General features: G+C 43.5%; 6 protein-coding genes across 15 annotated transcripts in view; 4 read left to right on the forward strand and 2 right to left on the reverse strand.

The window, feature by feature from the left end:
- Positions 1 to 1,204: 1,204 nt before the first annotated feature.
- On the reverse strand, positions 1,205 to 3,825 carry LOC125970938 (tripartite motif-containing protein 66-like). Of its 2 annotated transcripts, none has more exons than XM_049723740.2 (9): positions 3,437 to 3,825; positions 3,270 to 3,355; positions 2,934 to 3,087; positions 2,801 to 2,851; positions 2,300 to 2,646; positions 1,996 to 2,074; positions 1,849 to 1,923; positions 1,626 to 1,778; positions 1,205 to 1,411 (listed from the first exon to the last, which is right to left on the reverse strand). In XM_049723740.2, the coding sequence occupies exons 2-9, from the start codon at positions 3,344 to 3,346 to the stop codon at positions 1,241 to 1,243; spliced, it is 1,107 nt and encodes a 368-aa protein (XP_049579697.1). In that variant the 5' UTR covers positions 3,347 to 3,355; positions 3,437 to 3,825; the 3' UTR covers positions 1,205 to 1,240. The 2 variants fall into 2 exon arrangements, with proteins under 2 accessions (XP_049579697.1, XP_049579696.1); XM_049723739.2 differs by having other exon boundaries at positions 1,996 to 2,101; positions 3,437 to 3,808.
- Positions 3,826 to 3,940: 115 nt separating this feature from the next.
- Positions 3,941 to 5,519, forward strand: rpl27a (ribosomal protein L27a). The gene is made up of 5 exons (XM_049723766.1): positions 3,941 to 4,036; positions 4,580 to 4,643; positions 4,733 to 4,808; positions 5,093 to 5,267; positions 5,346 to 5,519. Exons 1-5 carry the CDS (start codon positions 4,034 to 4,036, stop codon positions 5,472 to 5,474), a joined length of 447 nt encoding a protein of 148 aa, XP_049579723.1. The 5' UTR covers positions 3,941 to 4,033; the 3' UTR covers positions 5,475 to 5,519.
- A 316-nt stretch (positions 5,520 to 5,835) lies between these two features.
- Positions 5,836 to 8,001, forward strand: akip1 (A kinase (PRKA) interacting protein 1). Of its 3 annotated transcripts, none has more exons than XM_049723760.1 (6): positions 5,836 to 5,977; positions 6,571 to 6,740; positions 6,962 to 7,036; positions 7,110 to 7,229; positions 7,525 to 7,564; positions 7,702 to 8,001. In XM_049723760.1, the coding sequence occupies exons 2-6, from the start codon at positions 6,588 to 6,590 to the stop codon at positions 7,800 to 7,802; spliced, it is 489 nt and encodes a 162-aa protein (XP_049579717.1). In that variant the 5' UTR covers positions 5,836 to 5,977; positions 6,571 to 6,587; the 3' UTR covers positions 7,803 to 8,001. The 3 variants fall into 3 exon arrangements, with proteins under 3 accessions (XP_049579717.1, XP_049579719.1, XP_049579718.1); XM_049723761.2 differs by lacking the exon at positions 5,836 to 5,977 and adding an exon at positions 5,984 to 6,302; XM_049723762.1 differs by lacking the exon at positions 7,525 to 7,564.
- Positions 8,002 to 8,812: 811 nt separating this feature from the next.
- znf143b (zinc finger protein 143b) lies at positions 8,813 to 14,534 on the forward strand. 5 transcript variants are annotated; one of them, XM_049723705.1, is made up of 15 exons: positions 8,813 to 8,955; positions 10,044 to 10,159; positions 10,602 to 10,790; positions 10,862 to 10,942; positions 11,070 to 11,269; positions 11,422 to 11,490; positions 11,574 to 11,684; positions 11,830 to 11,905; positions 12,002 to 12,127; positions 12,227 to 12,406; positions 12,515 to 12,742; positions 12,902 to 13,056; positions 13,187 to 13,300; positions 13,459 to 13,587; positions 14,177 to 14,534. In XM_049723705.1, the coding sequence occupies exons 2-15, from the start codon at positions 10,054 to 10,056 to the stop codon at positions 14,258 to 14,260; spliced, it is 1,848 nt and encodes a 615-aa protein (XP_049579662.1). In that variant the 5' UTR covers positions 8,813 to 8,955; positions 10,044 to 10,053; the 3' UTR covers positions 14,261 to 14,534. The 5 variants fall into 5 exon arrangements, with proteins under 5 accessions (XP_049579662.1, XP_049579664.1, XP_049579665.1 ...); XM_049723707.1 differs by having other exon boundaries at positions 11,073 to 11,269; XM_049723708.1 differs by having other exon boundaries at positions 10,865 to 10,942.
- A 325-nt stretch (positions 14,535 to 14,859) lies between these two features.
- wee1 (WEE1 G2 checkpoint kinase) lies at positions 14,860 to 19,198 on the forward strand. Its single transcript, XM_049723714.1, has 10 exons — positions 14,860 to 15,741; positions 16,141 to 16,355; positions 16,908 to 16,974; positions 17,081 to 17,253; positions 17,460 to 17,728; positions 17,811 to 17,900; positions 18,100 to 18,185; positions 18,274 to 18,444; positions 18,544 to 18,689; positions 18,989 to 19,198. The coding sequence occupies exons 1-10, from the start codon at positions 15,298 to 15,300 to the stop codon at positions 19,077 to 19,079; spliced, it is 1,752 nt and encodes a 583-aa protein (XP_049579671.1). The 5' UTR covers positions 14,860 to 15,297; the 3' UTR covers positions 19,080 to 19,198.
- Positions 19,199 to 21,690: 2,492 nt separating this feature from the next.
- Positions 21,691 to 22,320, reverse strand: part of swap70b (switching B cell complex subunit SWAP70b) — a 57,611-nt gene continuing 56,981 nt past the window's right edge. For all 3 annotated transcript variants that reach the window (XM_049723713.1, XM_049723711.2, XM_049723710.2), the window contains one exon: positions 21,691 to 22,088. In XM_049723713.1, coding sequence (XP_049579670.1) covers positions 21,970 to 22,088 — 119 coding nt within the window. In that variant the 3' untranslated portion in view covers positions 21,691 to 21,969. The remainder of the gene's footprint in view (positions 22,089 to 22,320) is intronic.

A 22,320-nucleotide genomic window follows, 5' to 3' on the forward strand; every position in this document is an offset into this window, starting at 1 on the left:
GTTTTTTGCTAAGAATGAGGGCCACACGGAAAAGAAAAAGATTGAACTCGTCTATTTTGTGTGGTTACATAACTTTTACAGCCAGGAATCTGTCTGGCAGCTTTTGTGTTTATTCTACTCAAAGGGTTAATCTGCCATGTGTGACCCCGAGACCAGAACAAAATATGCCATATATGTATTCAAAAAATCAATTCTTTCATACTCGACAATAATCCATCCAAGTTTGAAGAAAATTCAGACGGGCTGTAACCATTAAAATCAACGCGGACCTTTCTTGGATACAGATCAGTTGAGAATTGCGAGCAAAAAAAAAAAAAAAAAGCACCTGAAGTTATCCCCAAATTTGGGCTCACGGGGAATTATTGATGTTTTATTTCTGCATTTTTATTTGAGCTTCCTGGTTTTGTTGCAGCACAAGTCTGCTATTATTAATTTTAAGTTGGCGGACAGACAGATGAAGCATCCAAGGAAAACTTCCCATACTTATCCCGTCTCATAACATTGCTTCTTAGGGAGGAAATGAGAAGGAGTGACCTCGAATGACACACGAGGGAGGAGAGCAAACCTCCTCGTAAACATCACATGAATCTCAGCTTCATCATCATCATTCATTGGCTGCCTTTTTGATGTCCCAACAGAGAACGTCCCTGGTCAGGAAGAAACCTGGCTGAGATGTTTACTGCACGGAATGAGGCGCTGGAGTCGAGATAAAAAAAGAATTTTATGCTCAGTTTCTTCAAAAGTGTCTGAATGTCCTCCACGAGAACCTTAAAAGCCCCTCACTCACTCCCCCTTCATCATCTTGGTCTCTGATCTGAGAGCCAGTGTTTACACATTTGTCTTATCAGCACACTTTCTCCACCGGAATGTCTTTTCATGGCTCTTTTTGGGACAAATGATCATACGTCCGTGTAAGTTGTTTGAAAAGTTAGCGAATGGAAGAAAATGAAGTTGTTAAAAAAAAGGTAGACTAAATTATACTAAGAAAATTTACAATATTCACATTACGATGCTTTACTCCATAGTCCATTACGGTACAACAACCTAAAATATGCTAAGCTAGTATGCTAACTTATACGTTACGATGAATTACGCTGTAATTTGCGAAAAGATTCATCGCTGTGCGTTGTGTTAAGCTACTACTATATGCTAAGTTACGATAAAGTAAAAAGTTACAAACGTTACAAATCAAACAGAAGCAAAATTGTAAAAGCTATACTTTTATTGCTCATCCATCTTGCTAACATCTCATCCTTCTTCCTTCCTCTTCCTCACGACGCCACCGCAGGCGAGCCCGCTCCATCCTGTCCTGGTTGGCCGACGGGAAGGTCCTGTCGGGGAAAATCTCCCTCAGTTTGCTCAGGAAAAACACCTCCAGGTTTCGACCGGCCCGAGCCACCTCCGAGTCGGGCTGCGGGCAAGCCGGAGCAGAACAGTGAGGTCAGAGATCCTGTTTCATTTATGTGACTTCAACATCACACCGCTAATGAGGCCCTAATTACTTGACTTTTAAAGCTCTTGTGCTCCACGACTCTAATGAGAACTGAAATGTGTCCTCAAAGTCCCTTCCTCATTTGTCCTCCTGGTCTTACATCAAATATGAGATTTACGCTAATACTACTTACATAGTTAAAAGTAGCGCAGTTCTTGAGCATGAGCAGGACGTCATGGACAAAGAGTTCTGGCATGAAGTAGTGCAGAGTGTTGCTCTTGTCCAGCTTCTTGCGGATCAGCGACAAATCCACGGGTCTCTTAATAACCTGGTAGTAGTTCCTCGCCTGAAGCACATCCAAAGAACCAATTAAATGTCAGGAAAAAAGATGGCGGCGGGGTTTTAAGGTGACCGACCTGACGACTGACAGGCTCGTGGAAAGGAGCGCTTAGCGGGTGAACGTATAGCAGTAATGTCAATTTCTCACATCTCTGTAGATGAGAAAATAAATGCTTAGGTAACACCTCCAAATGCAATGATATCATACGCTATGTTATTGTTACCCTCTGGTCACGGTGGGAAAGAACGTAGGGAACGTTGACTTCTTCGCGGCAGAAGTTGTCAACTGGGTCGTGGTCAGTCCTGCACAAAGTACACGTCCAGTCACCCCTACAGGAAAGCAGAACCTCACTTTAGACATCATGTTAGCATGTTAGCATTAGCATTTGAATCAGTAGGTCCAGATGTAAAGTCTTGCTATCAATTAGCATACCAACAATTAGCAATTCTGATTTGAACTTAATAATTGTCTTTACATGTTAATATTTTAACATCAATTCTCATTCTCGATATTAGCTAACGACGCACGTCGGGAAGCTAAGCAGTGAAGGAAGGTGACAGGCCAGGTGGTAAACTTTGGGGCAAAGGTCGCAGCACAGAAGATCTCCTCCATTCAAACACACAGCGCAGAAGTCTTCGCTGTCCATCTCCTCGCTCTCGTCTTGGACCGTTTCCGGGGTTGGCTCGACACATTTGAACTCTTGTATCTGATCTTCCGGTTCCAGATCAAGCACTATGATCAGCTCCCGGTCAGGATCCAGGTAAAAGATATCTGGGTCAGATTTACTGGAATGAACCAGAATATATGGTGGGTCCGCTTTTGGAAAGCTGTCGGGATGAAGTGGTTCCATACAAGATGTTGTCGTGATGTCATCCTGCCAGAGGTGGAAGTTAAGAGTCATTGATGGGCAAGTCAAAAATAAGTCTCGAAGTGATACTCGCTTCGATAACACAAAATAACAAAAACAGTAGCACGCTGTTTGGCAATAAGTTTGACTCAGATCAAGTCATGTGACTCAAGTCCCCCACCTCAGTCTCTTGGATATCCAGGATGTCAGATGCATTTTCATTGACTTCATTCTGAAAAGAAAATCATCATGAACAATATTTTTTTCCTGCCGTGAATCATCCTTGTTGTGTTTATTATTCTTCATTTTTGCACCCGCCAAGAACAATCCAAGCATTCCTCGGAGAGCTCGGCTCGGTTTTGGCACGGCAGTCGCACCGCAGACACCAATGGCTGCAGGTTCAGTCGTTCCAATCGCACAACAGCTTTGCGGGAATTATTCAGAACGCTTTTGACCTCCGGACGGATCCTGCAAGAACAGCCAGAGAATGGAAGATGAGGAGTTAGCAATAGTTTTCCTGCAATGGAAACAGAGGATTTAATTGCTACTCTGCATTAATTACTAGGCGATATGTTATAGTCCAGTTGGTCCTTTTTTGTACATTCAAATTGCTGCTTTTTATGAAATGAAAAAAAATCTGTGTGGGTTACCTTATTTTGTGAAGTAAAGTCTTCGTCAAATGTTTTTCACAAGATGGGGAAGTTCCATCAGTTTGGTTTTTTTCCATGGTGATTAACTGCCAGAAGGAAAAACAGGAATTAATATTTGATACATTCAAAGCGATCTCATTAAATTGATGAGCTACTCACACTCTTACCTGGTTAAGATTGTGTGACTCTGCTGTTTTTCCAGTCTGAAGAAGAGATGATAGTGAGAAGAATTATGTTGTTTGAAGTCAAGTGTCATGAGGGAGAACAACAGAAGAGTTTGATTGGACAAAAGGTGAAATCCCCACAAGTAAATGTCTCCTGCTAATGATGCCTTCACTTACTCTCCGGGGCATTCCGTGCTCACAAACAACACCCGAGGTGAGTGTACATTTACTGCTTCAAACCTTGATGGACTCTTGTGGCAAGGAGCATCCATCTTCTATAATACTCATAGATTGTAATAGTCAATTTTAACACAACAATTGAAAGAAACAACATAACTATGATATTTGGTAAAAAAAAATAAAAAACGAAATACCTTTAAATATTTAAATTTTTATATAAATTATTTTATATTTATTTAGAGGACTTTCATTGCACTGGAGTTTAAAAAATACTGGCTCTTAAATAGGGTGATCATTAAAAGTGATGTTTTCTAAACCAACCGCTGGAGGTCGCTGTCGTTTATTTACTACCGAGTGCCAAATCTCACAGAAAATCGCGTGGTTTCCAAATCCCGTTCCTCTCTCGATCAACCTCCAAAGATGGTAGGTGCTATCGTGTACATCCTTGTGCTCGAAAATCCACATTAATCTAGTTCCATCCTTCGTTGGAACTATTCACACGTAGCATCCGATGAATACAAATAATACACGAATATGACCCTTTATATTAGTGCTAACATTTATTGGGAAAGTGTGATTAATTGTCCACTATGTTGTCGGTTCACTCTGAGAGCTGCTGGGCCTTCTCTGGCCGAACGCTGAAGTCAATTTAATTTAATCCCTTTTTATTTTTATCGTTGCGTGTGTAGCCCTTAAGTTTAAAAGTTATAGTGGATAAAAGCCACAAAAATGAGTATTTATCATGCTCGCTGAATGCAGTACCGGTGTTAGCATTAGCCACTTAGCATAGTTGGTGCGAGAATTAGAGGTAAATAAATGATTTATGCGACATTCATCAGCCTTTTATGATTTTAAAACAGCTAGCAACATCGTACTACCTTGTTTTTACACGTGTTGTTAAGCAAATTATGTGGTATGTCATGTGAGCGAGAATGTTGATGTAGATTTCTGATTATCTTTTAACAGCCTACAAAAAAGTCCAAGACTAGGAAGCTCCGTGGGCATGTGAGCCACGGACACGGTCGCGTTGGTAAGAATTACCCTCCTTTATCTAATCTTTATATCGAAATGAGAATGTGTGTTTACGAATTTGACCCATTTTGTGGTGTCCTTCCACAGGCAAGCACCGAAAGCATCCTGGAGGTCGTGGTAATGCTGGTGGCATGCATCACCACAGGATCAACTTTGATAAATAGTGAGTAACCTGGAGGAATGTCTGAAAATTGAAATTGCTAGATCATTTAAAAAGCGCTGCACCTTGTGTAAGACTTAAAGCTGTGGCACTTGCGCAAAGTATCATTTGCAAATCAAATTCACAACAATGTGTAGTCTCCAAACATTGTAGAAGATATGTCAGCTGTTGCAGCTTCTCACATTTTGGTGTGTCACAAAATTGTCACACCCAAGTTCATTTGTGAGTTGTCTCTAAGGGACAATTTGGTGTCCAATGCGTTCTAATCAATGACTGTATGCCCTCAGCCACCCTGGGTACTTCGGCAAGGTGGGTATGAGACATTACCATTTGAAGAGGAACACCACCTACTGCCCCACCATCAACCTGGACAAGCTGTGGACGCTGGTGAGTGAGCAAGTCAGGCTCACCCACAGCAAAAAGCTCGATGGCCCAGCTCCCGTCATTGACGCCGTGCGCGCGGTGAGTTACGCCTCACAATGCCTATAACGTTTTTTTTTTTTTCGTTTAAGATTTTAAAACCTGTTTTTTAATATCCAGGGTTACTACAAAATTCTGGGCAAAGGCAAGCTGCCTAAGCAGCCCGTCATCGTCAAGGCCAAGTTCTTCAGCCGACGGGCTGAAGAGAAGATCAAGGCGGTGGGAGGCGCTTGCGTGCTGATGGCATAAATGCCTCGTCATTGTTTTGAAAAAATAAACTGTACAAATACATAAGTGATGGTAGACTTTTTTTTGTGTTAACTACCACCTCAAATTAGATTTTCTCTGTTTCAATAAATAAGTCAATGTTTAAAAAAAAAAATCAGATCTTGAATTCCAAAGTGTTCCAGTTGTGTCAAAAATGTATTTTGATTTTTGGTAATTATTGCTGCTAGCTGTAATCATGAAGTTTAAAAAATATATACATCCTTCACATATAAGGAATAAACATTTATGATCATCAGATTAAAAGTGATAAACGTTTCAAAAAGATATTAATGCATCACTAAAATGCATAGAATTGCCCTGTCCAATATGGCGGAGAAGTTGACGCAGGGTTGCGCACGCACGTAACCTGTTTTCATTTCCGGAAGGCGGGCCTTATAAATTGAAGGCTTGGCCGCGTTCTCGTCCTCTTCTGTTGTTGTGGGAAGTGTAACTTGGGAAGCTCAAGGTGACGAGTCAAAGCTAAGGTATTCTCTACTCCAATGTTTGACACATGCTGACGTTTTAGATCGCTCCATTTATACGCAGCCGCAATTGCCTAATCGCATTATCTCGCGCGAGACTTCCTGACGGCGCGCTAATGTAGCAAACTAATCAGAACTTCTACTTCCAAACTTCTCGCTATGCTTCTAGTAAAGTTCCGCGATTTGTCAAACCAGTGAGGGTAACAGACAAGTTTACGGAGAAAAAAAAATAAGGTCGGGGTTAACTATCACTACAAGCTCCCCATGCATGTGGAATGAAATATTTCATAACTTTTAGAGTTGACATTTTCTCGCCATTTTTCGGGGGGTAAGTAAAAAACATTTTATACATGATTATTACGGTTTCTTATGTATTTTTAAATTATTTTTTAATTGATGCTGTAAACTCAATTCCTTTGATTATCATCAGAAGGATTATTTTATTCTCATTTGAATTAAACAAAGTGCTCTGAGACTTAATTGTCTCCAAAGGAGTGAATAAGTCCTCCATTGATATTACAAACATAATAATTCAACTCATTCTCATAATGTCAAAAATGAAAAGTGACCATGTTTGGGCTGTTTCCTACTCCTAGTTGAGCCTGTCGTTATCATGGCGACGCTAGCCGGGCTTGAGTATTCTCTGCAAAAGTCTGCCCGCCTGGGACTGGAGCTCCTGGATCGGGCCTCCAGGCGGAAGGTGAACTGGAGCAAGCCGCCGCCCACCTACGCATCTATGGCAGAGATCGACAAAGACCTCCACAAAGTGAGCCCTCCTGACCGTAACAAACCTTTACACCATTGCTGTTCCATGAGACAGGGCCATAGTACTTTGCAACCTATAAAAATGCAGATTACTACTTTCCCATCAGCCATTGTTCAATAGCGCCTCTGGTTGAAAGTCTTGGAACAAAACAGGAAGAAGCATCGTACAAATCAAAGTCCCTCATTCAGAAAAAGTTAGACATGTATTTTTTTTGTTTACAGAAAACACTGGCAGAACTGCAGGAGGCCTTTGCCAGCATCATTAAGTTCATGGCGGAGACCCACATTCAATGCAAAGTCAGAAACCTAATCATCTCCACACACTCCAAAGATAGTCTTCATTAGACTTAAGTGTGTTTGTGAGTTACAGAGGTTCTACGACTCCGTGGGGTGCGCTCAAGGCTCCATCATAGAGAGGGAACATGTGCCTCGTTTCCATGACCACGTCAGGCCGACCAGAAATGAGTACCCACCTCAATACAGGGAACATGTGAGTACAACATCGTTTAGCATAATATGGGTACTGCAGCTTCTGAAGCATTCAAGGATTTTGAAAAATAATTTGTTACCCCCCCTTCAATATTCCAATACTATTAATTTATTTAAATGCCCTCTTCCCATGTTTTAACAAACACAAGCAATAAAAGCAAATGAACCATAAAAAATAAAGATAGTTGATCTACTTTAGTTGGAGGTGCTAAATAACAAAACACTTGGACTTGCTGTCTTTTAACCATTAAAATCGTGTTTTGAGAGCATACTCTGCAATGCTGCTTTATTTGTAGTACTCCACATCGCTTTGGAGAGACCACCAAAGAAGTTATGGTGAGGAGGATATTCTCTTGTCAAAACAGTGTAATCTTTAGAAGATATCACCAATTTATTGATAGCCATTAGGTGTGTTTAGGTTACTAAAAGAAAGGACCTCCTTTATCATCTGAACTTTCTCTCCTGTTCTTCAGGGCCAGAATCAAGATCCAAAGGACAACTTGTACGTGGAAGTGGCTCTGGAATCCAACCAGGCCGGCACACAGCAACAAACCAAGATGGTTGCCCACGGTGATGGGGATACCTTCAGCATCACGTTTAACCACTGAGCCAAACCAAACGTGTGTGTGTGTGTGCGTGTGTGTGCTTGTGTGTGTGTGACATCAACCTAAACATTTATTTTTTATGCCAATTATCTATTTTTGTAGCCTGTATATTTTTATCAACATAAAATGACAATGAAGCCTCACAATAAAGTTTTTTAAATTATGAAATGGTAATTTTGTCTTTGCTGGAACTGACAGTCATGAGCGACATCATCGATTGGCGGAATTGGGAAATTCTGACTTCCCACCCTCCTTGAACGCAGCATTAGTTAGCCGTGGTGCGTTCAGGTGCTCACAAAGTCGGTCAGACTGCATTGCCCACACTGCCTTTCTGTTTTCCCACACGGCCTTGTTTTCAACATGGACGCCCAATTCGTCTGGCACGACGCCCGAGTCGGCAATCGTTAGCAGGAGGAAGCCGCGTGCACTGACTCTGCATAGGGCGATGACCGTCCCTCGCGTGTCCGAGTGATGGCGTTTTGTTTGTGGGTCAACGCAAACGTTGAAATGCGTCGAACAATACGAAAAGGGACGCGGAATGGCGCCTGACAGGGGCCCGGGAACGTGTATGAGACTAGTATGTCCACCCTCTTAGGGAAGGAGCAGTGACACGCTAAAAGGACGCGTAAATGTCTGAGTCGAACGTATATGGCGTCGCCATATTGGATGTGGCAAAATGTAAGAGTACGCATAATTGCTATGTAGTATATCATCACCTTGACAACACAGTCCATGTTGAAACCCTTTGAGACTTGTTAGTGATCAAGGGCCATAGAAATTGACTTGACACAAATAACGGCACGTTTTCAGTTGTCTCTATGAAGTTCAGTCCATTTCATTGTCATAGCCACCCCTTCCAAGATGGCTGGCGTGCTGACGCATCACAGCCACGGTCTAAAACCACTCATTGATGCCTTTACGGATTTGTCTATAAGATGGACATTCACTTTGGCCAATGGGAGATGTCCTTGCAAGTATCGGCCAATCAAAATGCGGGTGAACATTGTGAAGGCGGGCCATCGCTGTTTGCGTCATGTTTTCATACACGTTCCGGGTGTCGAGTGTTTCCTGCACTGGTGCATGGTGGTCGAACAGGAGGAATTGTTGGAAATTTTTCCCGAGGTTCGTATATAAATTGGTTTTTACCCAGTGTGCAGTATTCCCACTGCCGTCACCCGACCAGAGGGTGTGGCTGGCTGTGGCTGAGGCTGCTCGGATGGACGACGAATGTTGTTTTTAACGTCGTCGATAACATTGACAAGTTGGCGGCGGGCGAAAAAATGCTTATGTTATCATTAATGAGCCCGTCTCGCCTCCTAAACGCGAGTAAGCGGCGGTAGTTCTGCGGCTAACCTTGTTTAGCTCACCTTTTACCACTTGAGCTACTTCCAAGTCGGTTTACGAACGCGAATTTCAACACACTTTTAGTTGGCAATTTCGTAACAATATTCACGTTAACCGGAACGACGGCTTTCAAAGTCGTGCCAGTGCTTAGCTGCCGCAGTTAGTACGGATCCTAAGAAGTGTGCGCCCTTGAGTGTGACAAATATTCACGCCATAATATTTAACGATCAGATTATTAAGGATATATGAGTGTTCAATTTGTTCATATTTACATGCATAGTGCCTAAAGCAGCATAAACTAGGTGGTATACCGATTAAATGGTTAAGTGTCAGCCTTTAGAAGTTGCAAACATTCAAGAGGATAACTTTATTCAAGCGATGCATTCATTTGTTTTAGTTGGTTCGAGTATTTGAAAGTATACAAATACGAAAAATAAATGCATGTACATATAAATCCTTTGTGATATTCATTGATTGTATTGATATGTCTGATACATGCAAAAAAAATAATTTTGAAAACTTTGTTAAGATCAAATGTGTGTGTGTCAATTAATAGACTGTCCCCCCCAAAATAAATGTCCCCCCATTTATTTCAGAGATATGTTCCATATTCATTTACAATGACCATATAAAAAAAATCCACTTTTAGTTTAAACTTAAACACACCTAAATTTATTGAAACATATTTGACACATGCCCACAAAATTGCAATTTAATGAAACAGTGATGTCTACACTATGTTGCCGGAGCAACCTTTTCACTTTGTGTCGAATGCCTTTTAGCTTAGCGACAACTAGCCCTATCAGCACCGGCGACTGGTCGCCGTGATTCTGTACGTTCGTCACTCACATGTTGTATCGTTTCAGCGGCTGAAGCATGCTCTTGGCGCAGCTCAACCGGGACTCCCAGGGCATGACGGAGTTTCAAGACGCCGACGGGCAGTCCGTCACGCTTTGCCTGACCGAGGCAGTGACTGTGGCTGGTGAGCTTAGCGGAAGATTTTTTCAGATCATAAGATGAATATGAAACAAAGGCCCAACATCTATTTCAATGTACTCACAACACAATTACACACTGTGTGCCACCCTGGTTCCAAGTCAGTGCTTGTACAAAAGAGCCACACGGAGGGGACAATGACAGCGTGAAAGGCGTTAGTGTGTTCTGCCACTGTTGAGACTCAACACAAGATCAATTCATTCCGGCTTCACGAAAATAGAGTAACACTCTGGAACAAAAACATTGAGGGCAGGCCAAAAATATGTTCCTCCAGATCTCCAGCTTACTGCCACAAAGCTGAATTTTAAAATATGATTTCTTACATTCCTAATGATGAATGAAAGTACAGTTGAATAATAGCATATTGTAGATGGAGTTTAGTCATGTTGCGTTCAGGGACCATCAGTAAAAAGTTGTTCCTTCGCCAGATGGCGAGCAGATGGACACCATGGACACGGTAAGCCTGCAGGCCGTCACCCTGATGGACGGCTCCACCGCCTACATCCAGCGGGACACCAAGCCGACCTTTTCCGACGCGCAAATCATGGATGGCCAGGTGATCCAGTTGGAGGACGGATCGGCCGCCTACGTCCGGCACGTGTCCATGCCCAAATCAGGTGCCACCTCGCAATCCTCATCCATTCACGTATGTTGGGATTTGCTGAGAAATGCTTGTTGAATGTTCCAGGAGGAGACAGTTTGCAGCTGGAAGATGGACAAGCAGTTCAACTTGAAGATGGAACGACAGCCTACATACACACACACAAAGGTAAAGGACATTGAGGTTCACAAAAAGTCTCAAGATAGACCTTGTAGATGAAGACCAGCCAGCGCAAAACTCAGCCATCCCATCTTTGCCGGACCAAGTAACGAATCCAAACGCTTCTGTTGTGAAGCAGAAACATACGAGCAAAGCGGGCTGCAGGAGGTGCAGCTGGAGGACGGCAGCACGGCCTACATCCAGCACACCGTGCACATGCCGCAGCCCAACACCATCCTGGCCATCCAGGCCGACGGCACCATCGCCGACCTGCAGGCCGAGGCCACCGCCATCGACCCCGACACCATCAGCGTGCTGGAGCAGTACACCGCCAAGGTGACCGTCAGCCTTTTTGTCCATCTGAGCAGCTCCTCTTCCAGAGCAGGGTGCACACAGAGCAATTCGCGTCGGTCGCAAAGGAAGGAAACACGCTCAAATTTAGCTGGATTGGCGGTATGGATTAACTCACAGGCATCGTTTCTGCTCAGGTGGAGAGCATCGAGAATCCTTTGGTTTCCTACGGCCGAGTCGAAGCAGACAACGGTGTGCAAATGCAGGTATGGAAGAATAGAAGTCTTTTCTAGAGAGAGGCCTTATTTGGTTTGATGGTTCATGCCCCCCCTCTCCCCTCGCCTGCCAGATTGTGCTCCAGGGTCAGGAGAACAGGAGGGTGGCCCACGTCGGCGAGAAGGCGTACCGCTGTGAGCACGAGGATTGCGGGAAGTTGTACACCACTGCACACCATCTCAAGGTTCGGAAATATGTTTGCAGTGCCATCTTGCCTTAAAAGTGTGAAATGTTCGAGTGGCAAGCTGTCACTTAGTTGATTTTTTTATCATTTTTTTGTTTTATGTACCCACGAGAAGCCTCATTAACGTGCATTTGCGTTGACGCAGGTCCACGAGCGCTCGCACACCGGAGACAAGCCGTACATGTGCGAATATCCCGGATGTGGGAAGAAGTTTGCTACGGGTACGTTTTCTCATACAGCTTTAGATTTATTTTTTTCTTATCGCAATTGCTACTGGTTGGCAAAGTTGAGATTTTTTTTTTTTTTTTTGCCCCAAGGATATGGACTGAAGAGTCACTCGCGCACGCACACTGGTGAGAAGCCGTATCGATGTCAGGAGCTCAACTGCGGCAAGTCCTTCAAAACCTCGGGAGACCTTCAAAAGCACACGCGCACGCACACAGGTAAGAAATCCAAGAATTGCCTCGAATATGTCTTTTTTGTTACATTTCATCTGTGACATTAATGATTCAACAAGTCTTTGTTTTTCTGTGGCGACACAGGAGAGAAGCCGTTCAAGTGTCCGGTGGAGGGTTGCGGCCGGTCCTTCACCACCTCCAACATCCGCAAAGTTCACATCCGCACGCACACGGGCGAGCGGCCGTACTACTGCTCCGAACCAAACTGCGGCCGCTCCTTTGCCAGCGCCACCAACTACAAGAACCACATGAGGATCCACACCGGTAACTTCTACAGTGTTACCTTCAAAGTCCATTGCGACTTTGACACTGGTAGAACTCGCATATTTTCCGTTGAGATTATTTGGAATCAGTCATTTGTTCCTCGTTCAGGGGAGAAGCCGTACGTGTGCACCGTACCCGGATGTGAGAAGCGTTTCACCGAGTACTCCAGCCTCTACAAGCACCACGTAGTGCACACGCCGTGCAAGCCGTACAACTGCAACCACTGTGGCAAGACCTACAAGCAGATCTCCACGCTGGCCATGCACAAGCGCACTGCCCATAATGACACGGAGCCCATCGAGGAGGAGCAGGAGGCCTATTTTGAGCCGCCTGCAGGTGAGCGGAGAGTTTCGCATATGCATCCGGGTATTGGTTTTTGCAACATAAAGAAGTTTGAACCCCCCCCACCATACCATGAGCCCCAAACACGCCTCAAACTCGTTTGACAGGATTACACTGGAAATCACATGTTAATGGTCTACATTCCATTTCCAGACGCCATCGACGACCCCAATGTGATCTACCCGGCGCCTGCGGAAACGTTGGCAGAAGAGGAGGACTCCTCCAAGAACAGTTCTGCAGAGACCACCGAGATTGTTGCTCAGCAGCACGTCGCCTTGGTGACGCAGCCGGACGGGACGCAACAGCAGGTATAATGCCTGCCCGAAGCACAGATTTTTTTTTTGATTGCACTTTCTGTCTGGATATCATGCGTGCACCCGATTAATGCAGAATTTATTGTTGTGTTTTAAATCCCTCCCTCCCTCTTTCCCTTCCCAGGTTAGCATCTCTGAGGCAGACTTACAAGCCATGGGCGGCACCATCACCATGGTGACCCAAGAAGGCACCACCATAACCATCCCAGCCCACGAGCTGGCCACACAGGGTGCTCAGGTAAATATAACAAATACATGGAATATAATGCACAAGAGCAAATTGTATGTATTGTCGTTAGCTAGTTTCACAGAGTGGACAGAATTATAAATATTCAATTCCCCTGCAGAACTTTGCCCACCACTAATGTTGAGTTTATTTTTGTCTCCCCCTCCCAGGTGGCCATCATGACACCCGGTATGACTTCCTTTGAAAGTGTGGAGGCGGCCACTTACAGCCACGAGCAAGACGACGTTCACCCAGTCACCTTACTAGCCACCTCCAACGGCACTCACATTGCTGTGCAGGTTGGTCCCCAGTGAAATGTTGTTCAATGGCATCTTGAAGCAAAGCGAACGTGCTCGCAAGCCATTTTTGCAATCGCTCAAAACTGTGTTTTTGAGATCATGAGCTGGAGAGTAACTCAATTGCATCATCGTCTCATCCCTACGTTTCAATTCATCTGAGACATAGCCTTTATGTAATATCCTCAGTTAGAAACTGCAATAGAAGTGAAATCTTAAGTGCCTTCAAGCCTCAAAATAACCCGAGGGGCTTAAGTCACATCAAAGGCTCCAAGTTTGTTGCTCAGCCTTTTGTCTAGCCTGGAAAAACACAGTTTTCACTCTCTGTCATGTTAATTACTAAGCAAACAAGAGTGGGACATCAATGGAATTCTGTGACATTTAGTGGAAAATCACAACAAACGACTACGTGAATTTTTGAAGACACATTAAGGTGATTAGAAAGGATTCATTCAAGGCTGTGTATGATAAAGAAGAGTTAAGATACCAAATCTACATAATGAGGCATTAAGATGTTCCAAAAACAAAGGGAATTCATGAATAATGACAGCATCTTTTCTTATGAATTCTTGACTTCTGTTGATGTCCATAGCTCAGCGATCAGCCGTCGTTGGAAGAAGCCATCCGAATAGCCTCGAGAATTCAACAAGGGGAATCGCCCGGACTGGAGGATTGATATTGGATATGAATCTGTATCAAGTCAGCCTTTAAAAGAAAAAAAAAAATCAAGCAAACGCCAACTCGCAAGTCTTCCTTCAAAGTTTCCCTCCCACCGCCACATGCAATGGACTTTAAGGTTTTTAAGTGTACATAGGATTTTGATAACTGGACTATTTTGTCTCTCAACCAAACAGATTATGGAGAGGTGGGTGTGATCATGCACAGTGCAGGGTACAGTAAATGTTGTTTCTAAAATAAAGAGTAATGAAATAAATAAATAAAAACATCAAGCAGTGGATTTATTGACTGGTAAATAAATATCCACACACAATTCACAAAAGATTAACTACAATCACTTCAATTGGTGATCTTCAATTGTTATTTTAATTAATTCATCCTGGATGAAATGATATATTCAATATATTTAAATACAAAATTGTTAATATGGGTAGTATAAAATAAAAATAGCATTTATGTAGTTGTGTGGAAACTTTGCTTAGGTTTTGTTTACTTATAAACAATGTCTCAAAGCGTACACTTTGACGTCACCCCCCCCCCCCCCCCCTTCATGTGGAACGCCATTTTTTTCAGATTTCCTAGCTTCGCTCTGATTGGCTGCACGGCACCACATGACTAACGGTCGCGGGAAGTACGTTAGCTCGCGCGTGACAAGAAACTAAACTCGTACCGATTACCGAGACGATATTTTTTTTCTTCTTTTCCTTCATTTTTGAATTTTCTGGTGATTATTTGTGACCTGTTAAGCTACAATCGGGGATACTGCCAGGTGAGCTGTGGCCGATACCCGAGTCAAGCGGGTAGTTTTTCGGTGCATTTTTCGTCGACCACTTCAACGTGGTGGGCTGGAGTTTTAAAAATAACAGAAACAGCCTTTTTGGGGCTAGCGGACTCTGCTAAAACCTTTATTTTTTAATTTTTTTTTAATAACTTGGGAACTGGAATACCTTCTTTACTCAAGGTAGTTTAAACGTTGGTTGTTGTGGGAAAGTTATCGACCAAGTTTTTACCAAGAGTAAAAACAACTCGGCTAGCATGTCGAGCTACAACAGCAATTGGCAGGACTCCCCCTCGCCCAAATCCCGTCCCGTCCGTCTGAGACTAAATTTTACGGCGAGCGAAAGCGAGGATGACTCGGTGGAGGACGTCAACGAGTCCGGCTTCAACGAATTGGACTCCCCGACAGCGATGCGAAACGGCGCCGTCGACACGTCGCGAGAAGGCGGCGGTGATGGAAGCCCCGTCTCGAGGCAGTCGTTCGGGGACGAGATGTGGTGCGAAGAGGGCTTCGGCTCCCCATCGCTGTCGCCACGCTCGGAGCTCCTCGCCGCCTGTACGCCGACTCCAAAGAAGGGGTCCTGGTCGTGCCGCCGTGCCATCAGGGATGGATCGGGCTCGCCGATCCGCTCATGCCCCGACACACCTCCTCACAAAACCCTGAGAAAACTGCGACTTTTTGACACTCCGCACACGCCAAAGGTGAGAATGAATCTCTCATTAACGAGTCAAATGAAATTAAATACGCTAAAATGTCATGTGGCGATTTTGTTGCTGACTAACGGCTAGGTTTAAACGTCAACCCTTTTTTTTTTTTTTTTTTTGCTGTGTCAGTTGGCAACCCAGTGACCCACTTAACGTGGGCGTTGTTGCATAACAGTCTGATGCACTGTAGTTCTACTGTTATGGCAAAAAAATAACTGCTGGGCATTTTGCATTTTCACTCCAAACTCTTGCAGTATGCTTTTCTTAAATGCATATTTCCAACATTCTAATAGTGTAGATAACCACTTGGTTTTTTTTTGCACGCTTTTTCAATTCATGATATGCAATATACTTTTTTTAAAATTATATTTATCCCAATATACATCTGTGTTCCAGAGTCTTCTATCCTGTGTCGGGGGTTCCAGCGGGAAGGGTTCCCTATTTAAAACTGGCGATTCCGGGGCAAAGCTGTCAAAGTCAAGCACAGACAACGACAGCGGCAGAAGACATCACACGGCTCCGGTCAATTTCAACCCATTCACCCCCGATTCCCTGCTCATCCAGTCGGCCACACGGCAAAGCAACAACAGAAAGAGGCCATACTGGAATGTGTATGTTACATTGCTCCGTAGTTGTCGCTTTCTCACTCGCACAGTTTTCCAAATATGAGCAAAGGTGTGCTTACTTGAAGCCGACAAACCCGATGGAGTGAATTTAACGTCTGTGTTTAAGCTAGATCTTGGCGAAGTCTAACCAGCTAATGAGTAAAGTTGAATTGAGTAGCACGGTGCTGAAGGCACATGTCCAAATTCAAAAATGGTGTAATTTAGTGAATGAATGAACTTCAGTATAACGGCAGTTTGCTGTTACTTATTCGAACACAAAAAGCAGGTAATTACACAGCAGGTCACTCACCTCCAACCTATGGCTGGGAACTAAGACCTCATGCTTGCTCGTAAACTCTTTCGTGTGCTTGCGAACCCCCCCCCCCCCCCCCCCAATCCACCATGCACTTTGCTGCCCTCCTCCTCCACCGATAAATGAATGTACGGATTTTGTTGTAAATATTCTATCCATCACATGCAGAAGCAAGTCTCTCTTTAATATAAAGTTGGAAGAAATACACGATTCTAGAATTAACTAAAGTTGTGTTTGCCACACAGCTTCAATGGTGAAGAGATGGAAGCAAGTGATGTTGAGTATGAAGAGGAAATCTTGCCACCATCAAAGGTGATTTATGGTTTAATTTTTTTTTTTTTTTTTTACATATATAAAAGTTGATTGATTTAATTGATTTCCTGTCTGTTATTGGGTTTAACGTGTTCCTCTTCCCCAGAGAGTCACCATGATGCAGAGCAACATGATGTCGCGCTACGCCTCCGAGTTCCTGGAACTGGAGAAGATTGGCTGCGGCCAGTTTGGCGCTGTGTACAAGTGCGTGAAGCGGTTGGACGGCTGCCTCTACGCCATTAAGCGCTCAAAGAAGCCCTTGGCTGGATCGGTGGACGAGTGAGTGTCGACTTTTGAAAGCGGGTCAATGTAATAATAGATGCTGAGCCTTCATTTGTCAAAACTCATTACTTGCTAAATAATTTCTGAAAACTGTACATTTGCATAATTAGCATGTCCCCCCCCAAGCGCAACCTGTTTGGTTGCTTACCAACCGGTCCTGCATGTTCGCAGCTTGTGCTAACACCTCTCTCCCCCCCCCGCAGACAAAACGCATTGCGAGAGGTGTACGCTCACGCCGTGCTAGGCCAGCACCGGCATGTGGTGCGCTACTACTCGGCGTGGGCCGAAGAAGGCCACATGCTAATCCAGAACGAGTACTGCAACGGCGGCACGCTGTCAGACGTGGTGGCCGACAATTCGGGGCGTCACGCCCACCTGTCCGAGTTGGAGCTCAAGGACCTGCTCCTCCAGGTGGCCCGCGGACTCAAGTACATCCACTCGATGTCGCTGGTGCACATGGACATCAAGCCCAGTGAGTTGGCTGAAGGCCTTTTATGTTAAGCAAATAGGAAATCGTTTTTAATTGCGATACTTATTTTTGTTTTTTCTTCAAGGTAACATCTTCATATCCCGCAAGTCTGTCAGCAGCTGTGACGAGGGTGACGATGAGGAGGGCCTCAACACCAATGTGGTCTACAAAATTGGTTTGTTTGTATTTTTTTTATTTTTTTTTATTGTTGATGCCCCAGTTGTTTTTATAATAGCATTCATGAAATATTCTGAAATTACATACAAACTGATGTGATGTGGCTTTACACAAATGGTATAAAATCCCCCAAAAGACATCACTGTGTATCTATAGTTCTGTATATTTTTGTTCTTAATTCTATTCGGTCTTTGCAGGTGATCTTGGTCACGTGACACAGGCCAGCAATCATCAAGTGGAGGAAGGTGACAGCAGATATTTGGCCAATGAAGTTCTTCAGGAGGTTTGTCGTCAAAATATTTAAAAAAAATAATAAAATGTTATTGTCTCTCTTCAACAAAGTCTCAGTGGCTTCTTCTTGTCTTCCTCAGGACTGCAGCAACCTGGCCAAGGCTGACATCTTTGCCCTGGCGTTGACGGTGGTCAGCGCGGCGGGGGCCGAGGCTCTGCCCACAAACGGCGACGCCTGGCACGAGATCCGACAGGGCAAACTGCCCGCTGTCCCCCAAGTGCTCTCGTCGGAGTTTCTCAGTCTCCTTACGGTGTGTATCTAGATGGGGGATACGTAACCCCACGCTTGGCCTCTTTCCTCAAAGATTGTGCAAGACAGCGCTGATGCCGGTCCTGTTGTTGTGTTCCAGCTGATGATTGACCCTGACCCTACCCGACGCCCTTCCGCCACCGACCTAATTCGCCACCCGGTGCTGCTGACGACCACCAAGAGTAGCGCCGACCAGCTGAGAGTGGAAAATAACGCCCTCAAGTGCAAAAATGCTCTGTTGGAAAGGTGACTGGTTGCTTGACAAACTTAAAGCAATGTTGCTCTTTGCTTACAGGGCTTTCTCGGTTTTTGTTTGGTTCTGTTTGTAGGTCGGAATGTGTTCTTTTTACAGCCACAAAGTAGTGTCATATAATAAGTCATAATTCCAGCAACATATTGGCATGAAAAAAATAAAATTCTGCACACCACCGAGCGGTTCATTTTGCTTCTTTTAGAACATTGAAATCGTTTGTTAAAACACATAACAGCGGCTGAATAGTTTGTAGCAGAATGTTGACAATCTTTTTCTTGTGTGTGTGTGTCAGGGAGCTGCAGAAGGCTCAGCTGGCCAGCAACAGCACCTCCAGGCTCATCGGAAAAATGATGAACCGATCTGTCAGCCTTAACATCTTCTAAATTGTTTTTGTTGTATATACGTTTTTAAAAAAAATGTTAAATATTTGTTCAATCAACGCTTTTCCATGTTGGAACTTGTACAAAGTTATTTAATAAAATCTTTCTATTCTACACCTTTATTTTTTTGTCACTCCATTATGTCCACTTCAAAATTGATACCAGCGATCAACAACAAACATAATTTGCGACAGTCAAATCATTGTCGAAATGCAACATTTTAACTTTTTAGGTTCATTTTGAGTTCAAGGGCATTAAACAAGTTTGTGTGTTGTCAGCATTTTTATACAAGCTTATGACTGGCAGCTCTGCAATGGGCCTGCTAGTGGGCACCCACCCACTCACCGTCACGTGACCTGGGATGGTATGGAGACCTTTGACCATGATATCTCCCTAATAAAGTGGCCTGTTATTAGGTACACTTGAAAATGGCGGTGTACCTAATGGAGTGTCCGAGTGCTTCCCTCGTTAAGTGCAGGTGCGTGAAAAGTTTTAGCTCCTTTTGAACGCGAAAGTGGCTAAAAGTTTTCACGCACCTGCGCTTAACGAGGGTCACTTGGAAAACATGTTGGAACGCGTCCCGAGGACTAGAGCTTGACACCTGTGACCTTTGACCATGATATTTCCCTAATAAAGTGGCCTGTTATTAGGTACACTTGAAAATGGCGGTGTACCTAATGGAGTGTCCGAGTGCTTCCCTCGTTAAGTGCAGGTGCGTGAAAACTTTTAGCTCCTTTTGAACGTGAAAGTGGCTAAAAGTTTTCACGCACCTGCGCTTAACGAGGGTCACTTGGAAAACATGTTGGAACGCGGCCCGAGGACTAGAGCTTGAGACCTGTGACCTTTGACCATGATATTTCCCTAATAAAGTGGCCTGTTATTAGGTACACTTGAAAATGGCGGTGTACCTAATGGAGTGTCCGAGTGCTTCCCTCGTTAAGTGCAGGTGCGTGAAAACTTTTAGCTCCTTTTGAACGTGAAAGTGGCTAAAAGTTTTCACGCACCTGCACTTAACGAGGGTCACTTGGAAAACATGTTGGAACGCGGCCCAAGGACTAGAGCTTGAGACCTGTGACCTTTGACCATGATAATTCCCTAATAAAGTGGCCTGTTATTAGGTACACTTGAAAATGGCGGTGTACCTAATGGAGTGTCCCTGTGATTCCCTCGTTAAGTGCACCTGCGTGAAAACTTTTAGCTTCTTTTGAACGTGAAAGTGGCTAAAACTTTTCACGCAGGTGCACTTAACGAGGGTCACTTGTAAACCATATTGGAACGCGGCCCCTCGAGGACTGGAGGTCGACACCCCTGGTTTAAGTGAAAAGTGCCACACCCGCCCTCACCCCCACTTTCTGATTGGCTGTTTGATCAGTGACGTCACTTGGACACTCCATTAGGTACACCGCCATTTTCAAGTGTACCTAATAACAGGCCACTTCATTAGGGAAAAATAATGGCCAAAACTGAACTGAAAGGTGCCACACCGCCCTCACCCCCACCTCCTGATTGGCTGGTTGATATGTGACGTCACACGGACACCCCATTAGGTACACCACCATTTTCAGGTGTACCTAATAACTTTATGCATTTCATTGTACGTGTCAAGAATATGTATTTGACTATTTGCTCTTTATTTTGGGGGACACCAACACAATGTAAAACACATACATACTGTCATATAAAGCAGTTAAACAAATGAGATTTTTGTTTTCATGCCCCCCCCCAAAAAAAAACAAGGAATAAAACACCAGACAAGTTTTAACAGGTTTTAATGTTTATTAAAATAATAATAATGAAAGTAAATTTCAAACCAAATTTTTGTTTTCATGGCCAAAAAAAATAAAAACAAGGAATAAAACACCAGACAAGTTTTAACAGGTTTTAATGTACATTAAAATAATAATAAAAATAAAAGTACATTTCAAACCAGCAATCTAATGTGAAATTGCAGTAGATATATGGATAGCAATATTTAGGCGTATATATGCATACACGTTATTTTAAGTGTTATAAAATAAAGATTACCCAAAGAGAAGCATAATCTCCCCGTTGTTGCATAACGGCGCATCCCTTCATGCAATAAAGTAAGCCGTTAGCTTGGAGAAAACGTGCATAAAAGAAGTGGTGTTTCAGTGAGTCGTCCTTTCTTTCCTTGGCAAACCGTGAATCTAAATTCTGGCTTAGTTCACGCCAGGAGGAAGATGCAACACGTTCCCTGACTGATCCGTTGATGCACGGGAAGGAAAGTTGACCCATTTACTTGTTCGCGAACGGGAAATGCAATTCACTTCTCGTTCATCAACGGGAAGTGACGTCATGTTGTTCTTCGTTTTGTTTTACGGCGAGGTGGCACCAACTTCAATGCGCATTACTGACACCTACTGGTTGAAGTCATACAAGCTTCAAATTAGGGCTTCAAATTAGAGTTTTATTATTAAGGTTGAGGCTAGCATTTTGAAGTAGGGTTCAAAATAGGGTAAAAATATAAAAAAGAATCGGAAGAACATAAATTAAGGAACCCGTCATCAAATTCAAGTCTTTTCAGTGAGTTTAACAATTTTTTTTCCACATTTCTTATTTTCATGTAAAAACCACAAACACTTGTTCAGCAGTCTTAAAATGTTCACTAGTTTATTATTAGCATGTATGCTGAAAGCATTACGAGTCAAAAATAACATATTTACATATTACTCTGAATTAGGAGTCACAAAAATATGCGGATGGACACTCGATTAGGTACAGACGCAATTAATTGAATGCTTATTAATCTGACATTTCCAAAATTTTGGTTGTCTATCATTTAGGAGGTGAGAAGAACATGTGAAAACATCCCACAATATTTTTGTATTCCTGCCGTGAGCTAACGCAGCAATGTTGTTGTTGTTGTCGGCGTCTACTGCGCCTGTGTCACCTGGTTTTTCATTTCTTGCCATTTTTTCTCCCTCAGGCTCAGCTCGGCGTCCGAGAAGGCGGCCGGGCCCCAGTTTGTGATCATCTGATGACCTTTGGATCCTGAAAGAAAAAAGCTTTGTCTAAAACTCACAGCCTCTGGAATCGATGAGGTGATGAAATATAGATAAAATGTTTCATAGCAGTGAGCTAAGACTGATATTACTGATAATACAACATTATTCTCACCGAAGAATTACAACAACTAGTTGTAATATTAATCACACTCCAACACTCCAAATGAGAATCAAAGTGATAATCTAGTAATAAAATATGCAAATATTAGAATAAAAAT

Source organism: Syngnathus scovelli, chromosome 6 (genome assembly GCF_024217435.2).
Source record: "Syngnathus scovelli strain Florida chromosome 6, RoL_Ssco_1.2, whole genome shotgun sequence".
Classification (NCBI taxonomy): Eukaryota; Metazoa; Chordata; class Actinopteri; order Syngnathiformes; family Syngnathidae; genus Syngnathus; species Syngnathus scovelli.

What these genes read in the sequence shown, in the direction of transcription:
- znf143b (XM_049723705.1), top strand. Translation starts at nt 10,054, where the DNA reads ATGCTCTTGGCGCAGCTCAACCGGGACTCCCAGGGCATGACGGAGTTT. An exon ending in CCACTGCACACCATCTCAAG is followed by an intron (nt 11,685 to 11,829) that starts GTTCGGAAATAT and finishes GCGTTGACGCAG; the next exon opens with GTCCACGAGCGCTCGCACAC. An exon ending in GCACTCACATTGCTGTGCAG is followed by an intron (nt 13,588 to 14,176) that starts GTTGGTCCCCAG and finishes TGATGTCCATAG; the next exon opens with CTCAGCGATCAGCCGTCGTT.
- rpl27a (XM_049723766.1), top strand. An exon ending in AGGATCAACTTTGATAAATA is followed by an intron (nt 4,809 to 5,092) that starts GTGAGTAACCTG and finishes GTATGCCCTCAG; the next exon opens with CCACCCTGGGTACTTCGGCA. An exon ending in TCATTGACGCCGTGCGCGCG is followed by an intron (nt 5,268 to 5,345) that starts GTGAGTTACGCC and finishes TTTAATATCCAG; the next exon opens with GGTTACTACAAAATTCTGGG.
- LOC125970938 (XM_049723739.2), bottom strand. Translation starts at nt 3,346, where the DNA reads ATGGAAAAAAACCAAACTGATGGAACTTCCCCATCTTGTGAAAAACAT. An exon ending in TCACTGCTTAGCTTCCCGAC is followed by an intron (nt 2,102 to 2,299) that starts GTGCGTCGTTAG and finishes GCTTTCCTGTAG; the next exon opens with GGGTGACTGGACGTGTACTT. An exon ending in ACTGCGCTACTTTTAACTAT is followed by an intron (nt 1,412 to 1,625) that starts GTAAGTAGTATT and finishes GCTTGCCCGCAG; the next exon opens with CCCGACTCGGAGGTGGCTCG.
- akip1 (XM_049723760.1), top strand. Translation starts at nt 6,588, where the DNA reads ATGGCGACGCTAGCCGGGCTTGAGTATTCTCTGCAAAAGTCTGCCCGC. An exon ending in AGACCCACATTCAATGCAAA is followed by an intron (nt 7,037 to 7,109) that starts GTCAGAAACCTA and finishes TGTGAGTTACAG; the next exon opens with AGGTTCTACGACTCCGTGGG. An exon ending in CACCTCAATACAGGGAACAT is followed by an intron (nt 7,230 to 7,524) that starts GTGAGTACAACA and finishes CTTTATTTGTAG; the next exon opens with TACTCCACATCGCTTTGGAG.
- wee1 (XM_049723714.1), top strand. Translation starts at nt 15,298, where the DNA reads ATGTCGAGCTACAACAGCAATTGGCAGGACTCCCCCTCGCCCAAATCC. An exon ending in TTGGCTGGATCGGTGGACGA is followed by an intron (nt 17,254 to 17,459) that starts GTGAGTGTCGAC and finishes CCCCCCCCGCAG; the next exon opens with ACAAAACGCATTGCGAGAGG. An exon ending in CAATGTGGTCTACAAAATTG is followed by an intron (nt 17,901 to 18,099) that starts GTTTGTTTGTAT and finishes CGGTCTTTGCAG; the next exon opens with GTGATCTTGGTCACGTGACA.